The sequence below is a fragment of the Henckelia pumila genome, chromosome 4 (assembly GCF_033568475.1).
Source record: "Henckelia pumila isolate YLH828 chromosome 4, ASM3356847v2, whole genome shotgun sequence".
NCBI lineage: Eukaryota > Viridiplantae > Streptophyta > Magnoliopsida > Lamiales > Gesneriaceae > Henckelia > Henckelia pumila.
The window spans coordinates 22,540,850-22,548,107 of NC_133123.1; the positions used below are offsets into that span (position 1 = coordinate 22,540,850).

The 7,258-nt window shown below is 35.3% G+C and overlaps 2 protein-coding genes across 2 annotated transcripts; both read left to right on the forward strand.

The window, feature by feature from the left end:
• The first annotated feature begins 2,140 nt into the window (after nt 1–2,140).
• LOC140860657 (uncharacterized) lies at nt 2,141–4,697 on the forward strand. Its single transcript, XM_073263663.1, has 2 exons — nt 2,141–2,340; nt 2,464–4,697. Exons 1-2 carry the CDS (start codon nt 2,295–2,297, stop codon nt 4,695–4,697), a joined length of 2,280 nt encoding a protein of 759 aa, XP_073119764.1. The 5' UTR covers nt 2,141–2,294.
• A 74-nt stretch (nt 4,698–4,771) lies between these two features.
• Nucleotides 4,772–5,919, forward strand: LOC140867766 (uncharacterized). Its single transcript, XM_073272806.1, has 3 exons — nt 4,772–5,075; nt 5,170–5,235; nt 5,671–5,919. The coding sequence occupies exons 1-3, from the start codon at nt 4,878–4,880 to the stop codon at nt 5,842–5,844; spliced, it is 438 nt and encodes a 145-aa protein (XP_073128907.1). The 5' UTR covers nt 4,772–4,877; the 3' UTR covers nt 5,845–5,919.
• The last annotated feature ends 1,339 nt before the right edge of the window (nt 5,920–7,258 follow it).

Consider the following 7,258-nt stretch of genomic DNA (forward strand, 5'->3'; position numbering starts at 1 on the left):
CTCCAAGACTCCAACCCAATACGTTATTTATTATATTTATTTTGGTGTGATACTTAACTTAAATAGAGTGTAATTTATATCTTAAATACAAAATTCATCTCGAACCCGGTTCGGTCGCGTTAAGAGAGGGCTGGAATACCGAACCAAAATACCGATTTTTTGAAATATCGTACCAAATTTTTTTCGACATATAGATATTTTTTTGGTATATTGAATTTTTTTGAGGTAGTATGAATTTTTTTGATATCAAAATTTTAGAATTTCAATATCGGTATGAATTTTTTTCATACCAATATTTTTAATACGCTATACCGAAAACCCACCCCTAGTTAGGACAGAGCCCTAACCCAGCCAGAGTTTGACACACGTGTCACAATCTTTTTAATAAAAAAATTGTTATTTTTTTAAAAACAATAATAATTTTTTACCATGACCTATGAAATCTAACCCACCCATGAGGCCATGACCCAGCCGCTGTCACCGTAGGTACTTAATGTAACATATTTATCTTATTTTAATTTAATCCGTCGAGTTTATTATGTAATGAAACTACTTCTAAATTTTATTTGAAAATTGATCCAATTATGTGGGTTCCACATCAATCATGTGGGGTCCATATCATTTGGACAATCACATGTTTCCATCTATTTTATGAGGTAAAACTCATGAGATAGGATCGAATTTTTCGATGTGGGACACACGCCTAATTGTCTATATCGTTCATCAAAGAATTAGTAAATAAATAAATTAATATGCTGATAGGTTTTTATTTTCCAACATCTATACAACAAATCTTGGAACAATATTGAATAAGTTAAAAGAAAAATACTTTCTTTCTGTATTAGTTTCACCAGTTTTGTTCCTATTTTTTAATTCTAGATTTTTTTTCAAGATTACTCAATGCATTTCGATTTTCAAATGAAACTCTTAAATTCATAAATGGTTTTTTTTTTTTTATCATGAATGTGGGTCTATTCTCTTGATATCAATTTTCCACATCCTTACTCGTAACAGTTATATTTTGTTGTCTATAAAATATATTAATTTAAGTTGAGATATCATATATTCACTATTGATAAATTATCAAACGTTTGTGTATTTAGTTGGAGAAGTTTTATTTTTGACACCGGAATGTGCAATTTGATCTCTTTCACTTTTTTGTATTTTTTGGGACATGATGATAATAACCGATGGTTGTGGATTTGAAGGTGTTTGGTGATTATCGAATTATGTTAATTGTTATTTATTTATGTACGCGTTTTGGTGATATGTTATTGAATTGCGTTACTGAAGATTGTTATTTAGTTTTGGTGATTATTGAACATTGTTATTTAGTTTTGGTGATTTATATTCTGTCAATGTTATATAGTTACTTTTGTTTGATGAACTTTTTGGAAATTTTGTAAACATTTTGGTGATATATTTTGCGGGATAATGCCCATTTTCGTCCCTCTTATTTGTGACTTATCCAAAAATAGTCCCTCGACTTATCGGGCCGCTTAAATGGTCCTTCGTCTTTCATAAATTTTCCGCATTTGGTCCCTCCCGTCAACTCGACGTTAAATTTTCACGGTGATGAAGGCCCACATCCATATTTCTATCATTTTTCTCAAATTCTAACTCTTATCACGTGTTGCCCCAATTCAAAACCCTAGAACACACCATTTCTTCCAGCTGAGTTAGAAGATCGGGTCATCTCTTTCAAATCCAAATCTCGCTTAAGGTAAATGCTTGCATATATAATTATTTGGTAGAAGCTGCAGATTAAATTTGACTGAGATGAATATTCTAGCTAACACCTCACGAGTCAGAAATTACTTGATGGAAATTTGAGTTAGGATTTCTTTGGTTTTTGTGAAAATGGCAATTGAAGCCCAGAACTACCATAGGTATACATCTTGAAGGGAAATGGTGATGAGGTGGTTGCTGAATTGAGTCCCTTGATACCCACTTTTTCACTGTTCTACTCTGTTTTCTATCAAATTCATGTATTTTTTGCTCTATGTTTGATCTAGTACAACCGTTATTGTAATAAGTGAGAATAATATCAAACATGAAAATTTAATGAATTAAATTGTGGCTTAGTATTAGTTTATGCCAAAAAAAATGTTCTAGGCAGCCTGTTATATGATATAAAATTTCATGAATTAAATTGTTGTTATATGATATAAAATAATAGTTTGTTTACGGTGTAGGTGATTTTCCTTATTTTCAACATGAGAGGAAACAATCTGCTGTTGAATATCATGGAGGCAAACATCTCTCAATAGTTTATAAGCAGCATTTGCAAAATTATGGCTAGACGGAGCACCCATTCTCTGAGTTTCACGCCAAATTATGGTAATTTTTTCTGCACGATATTAATTTTTGTATTACTTTATTATACACAGTATTAATTTAGTTAGCAAAAAAAGTTTATCCGTTGTATTATGGTTTGAAATTCAGTACCTGTATTTTTTCCAGGTGTGATGGGAGAACCTACATGTTTCACACTAAAATTATATTACGGTGGTACGATGGAAACAATTCGCAAAAAAAAAGTGTACAAAGGTGGTAATATTGAATACTTCGACTTCGTTGATCTGGATAAGTTGGGGATAATTGAACTTCGTGGGTATGCAAAAGAGTTGGGATTTACAGATGAGAATAGTTTCAAGCTCTGGCACAAGCTCGGGAAAAGTTTAACCAAAGGGAGATATTTGGAAAATGATGTTGGTGTGCTTGAAATTAAGGATCATATCCCACATAACTTTGAAGTTGAAGTTTACATGGAACATGTTGAAGTAGCTACAAATAATCAGAAAGATGCAACCACTCAAGACGGTGCAAATGGTTTTCATGATAGTGATTTTGAATTTGAGGAAGAAGTTCAGTTAGCGGAGAATCTGAAGAATCATGCTGCTGAAAATTTGAAAGGGAAAAATGTAGTGGAAGATGTTGGAATTTCGGATGACTTGCTGTCTAGGATGGGGCAGGATGAAGGGGATTATGACTGTCTAGAAAGTGATGGTTTTGGGAGTGCTCTTGAATCTGATGAGGACGATGCACCAACCTTTCCAATGTATGACCCTATTGAAGATTCTAAAAATCCTGATTTGAAGCTCGGTATGATATTCAGTTCAAAGAATGAGGCCAAATTTGCAATAGAGAGTCATTGTATCAGACGAGGACGTACAGTGAAGTTTGTAAAGAATGACAACAAAAGACTTCGTGGTATATGCATCAATGAAGGTTGTAATTGGTGTATTCTTTGTTCACCAATGAATAAAGACTCATGTTGGCAAATAAAAACATTTATCCCCGAGCATGACAATTGCTATTGGCACAGCAAGAACAGAAGCATCAAAGCAGGCTGGTTGGGATCTACTTTTGAAAAGAAATTCAAGTCAAATCCTAAGTTAGGTACCAGCGAGTTCAAAGTCGAGGTAGAAAACACTTTGAACACAACTATTTCATATAAGCAAGCTTATTTGGCTAAGAAAAAAGCAATGAAACTAGTTGAGGGCAGCATACAAGAACAATTTAGCCGAATAAGAGATTATTGCTCTGAATTGAAGAGGACTGACGAAGGTGCTTCTGTAATTCTGAAATTGACAGAAGATGATGATGGGCCAAGATTTCAAAGACTTTATGTTTGTTTCTCGGCATGCAAAGATTGTTTCAAGGATGCATGTAGGCCCGTGATTGGTGTGGATGGTTGTTTTCTGAAAACAAAGACAGGGGGGCAGTTATTAGCGGCAGTTGGCCTAGATCCTAACAATAATATTTTTCCTATTGCTTATGCCTTGGTTGAAGGAGAGAGTAAGGACAGTTGGGTGTGGTTTCTTCGGTTGTTAGATAAAGATATCGGCTTTGAAAATCAGCATGGCTGGACATTTATGTCCGACAAACAAAAAGGATTGATTCCTGCCTTCGAGAGTTTGTATCCCGATGCTGAAAACAGATTTTGTGTTAGGCATCTCTTGAGCAACATGAAAGCTGCTGGTTTTAGAGGTGTGGCAATCAAAAATGCTCTTTGGGCTGCAGCAAGAGCAACAAGAGTTGAAGAGTTCAAAAGACGCATGGAAGATTTGAAGAAGATTGATGGAAATGCATATGCATGGTTGGCCAAAAAACCTGAACATCACTGGTGCAAGGCATTCTTTAGCACCATCCCCAAATGTGACATACTTTTGAACAATATGTGTGAATGTTTCAACAGTATGATTTTAGAGGCTAGGGAGAAGGCAATAATTCCAATGTTCGAATCGATTAGAAATATGTTGATGGTCAGATTTCAGTTGAACAGGTCAAAGGCAGAGAAGTGGGATGGTGCAATATGCCCAAAGATTAAAGTAGTGATGGCAAAGAATTGCAAGGATGCGACTACGTTTAGACCGATGATGGCTGATGAGATGCATTTTCAGATCTCTGGTCCACGCAATCAGCATTCTGTTGACCTAAGTAAAATGAGTTGCAGCTGTAGAAGATGGGAAATGACTGGGATTCCATGTCCACATGCTATATGTGCTATGTGGTGCAAAAGAGAAAATCCAGAGGCTTATGTGCATCGTTATTATAGCATTGAAGCATACAAACGATGTTATGCAAGGTCAATCATGCCAATAAATGGACCAGAGTTGTGGCCTTCATGTGACTTAATCCCCCCCTTACCACCAGTTTATAAGGAAAGAGTTGGTAGGCCAGCGAAGTTGTGAAGAAGGGAACCTGATGAAGTACCAGCTTCAAACCAAACAAAGCTGAAAGAGATAAAAAGAAACAACAAATGCAAGCGATGTGGTGGATTTGGCCATAACCAGAGAAGTTGTACCAGACCTAGATCACCACAAAGTAAATTTGTGGAACAGGAACAAGCAATCCCACAAGAATGCAATGAAATGGAGCAAAACGAAAATGAAACAACATTGGAAGAATACAATGAAATGGATATTGGTGAGATGCAGTCAGCTCCACAGGGATGCAATGAAATGGAGAGCTGGGATGAAGCTTTAGAAGGAGATGGTGATGAAAGATTCATATCTGATAAGGCAGCAATGCGTGATGAACTGGCGTCGAAGAAACGAAAGAAATTACAGGTTTTTATGTTGATGTGTTTTTGAATTTTTAGTTTTATATGACACTAATATTTTATTTCCTTTCTGTTTTTACTGTATGGATCGATGATAACAGGTTATACGACAACAAGCAAGTGGGATCAATATTTCTGGTAATTCGAAGGCCGTATTTTCAATCAATGTAAGTGTTTTATATATTGAAGTTTATGATTGAACTAGGAGCATTCTTTGATGATTGAACTAGGAATGAAATGTAAGAATGAGTTGAATTTGATGTAAATAGTATATTTGATGTAGCTTGAGTTTATAGCTTAGTTCTTTGATGATTGAACTAGGAATGAAATGTAAGAATGACATAGGATCATGCTAGATTGATGTTATACTCTTTGTGCATGTTCTAGACTTGAATTTTCCGTTTCAACATTGAGAAAATGAGGTGTAGATGGAATGGACAGCAACATCAATCTGCTGATTATTTTTGTTCGAAAAGAGCATGTCAGGATCAGTGCCAGAATGGACCATAATATGTTGTTTTTTTTCGGGCTATAAATGCTACGATTTTATGTATATATTCATTGGTTATATTTAATTTTTTAAAAAAAAATTCATGTGCCAGGTGAATTCAGTGGTGAAGAATGATTTCATTGTGAAAAATGGAAAGAATTTCGTGACATTATCTCATCTAAGAGCTTCATTGAATGATAAAAAGAAGACACCACCAACAAAGTCAAGCGGATCTCGATTAGATCACCCTGTTACGAAGGAGAAAACAACAGCATCAATCCAGTGAATGTGATGACATCGTTCCAAGATTATTGATGGGTTACGAAGAGGGTCTTTACCTTGGGACTAGTATTTTTTTTGTCAAAACTTGTACTTCGATTTACATCGTTTGCGAAGACGTTTGCATAAGTTAATGTATGAACTTGATACTAGTACTTTTTTGTGAAACTTGGATTTCAGTTTCCCAGAAGACAGTTTCATCTCTAATTGTTTTGGTTGCGATTTTGCGATTTCTTTGTTTTGGTAATTGTTATTGAAGTCACATCCTCATTTATATGTATTTCAGAAAGAAAAAAAACATTCGCACACAACATATTTTTTTCGTTGTAGCAAAAAAATATGTCACAATGATAACCATATTCATCAAGCATAATACGTAAATGTCTGCCTTCGACAAGTTGCAGACGAACAACAACTGGAAAGACAAGAATGAGATGTGAATCACCAAGCTTATTGATACCAATAACAACATAGTTTCTTAAACTTGCTAACATCATGCCAATACAAATTGAAAATTTCAAAGTACCAAGTCAATAATCATATTCATCAAGCATAAACACATGCTCGAGCAACTACATAAAATAAAAAATTCTCAAACACCTAGTCAATAAATAACCACATATGCTCGAGCAACTACCAAGTACCTTGTCAAAACATAACCATACAACTACTTCAACCATCATAAACACATAAACTAGAAGGATTCCGAAATCTGCCGCATCTTTTCAGTTATCTCCGAAATTCGAGAAGCATGCCTACGATTCTCCTGTTCTAATTCCAGTCGAGCAATTCGTAGCTGAGCTACTTTTTCACCATGGCTTGAAGTTGAACTTGCATATTTCTTCTTCTCATAATCGGTACCAGAGGCAGAGGTACCAGAGACAGAGGAAGAGGCTTCATCATGTCTCGAATTTGAACTTGAATATTTCTTCTTATTCCCGGTACTAGAGGAAGAGACGGCGGCGGCAGCGGTAGCAGCGGTAGCGGATGCGGCAGCAATAGCAGTAGCGGCTGCGGCAACCTGTCTTTTCAAAAATGCGTCATACGCTTCAACAGCTTCTCTTCTACTATAGTATGATTTGTGAGCATTGTCTTCAAATTTAATAACTTGTGCGTATGCTTCATCCCAACTCTCGTAGATGTCAGGTTTGCGTCCAACAAAAACAACATATGTTTTTCTCTAAATATCCAATAAATCAAAAACCAAAATTTCAGATTATATAATTAATAAAAACATATGTTCATTTAAAATGGGGTGGGTCGTACCCTTTCTCTGTTCATTGGCAATGGGATAATATCAATCAATAAGCTAAAACTAGAGCTTGCTCCCTGTTTTCATGCCCTAAGAATATAATTAACCGATAATTATGAAATCGAATGTGAATAAAAATTTACCACCATTGATTGAAGTTTTTCTTGGA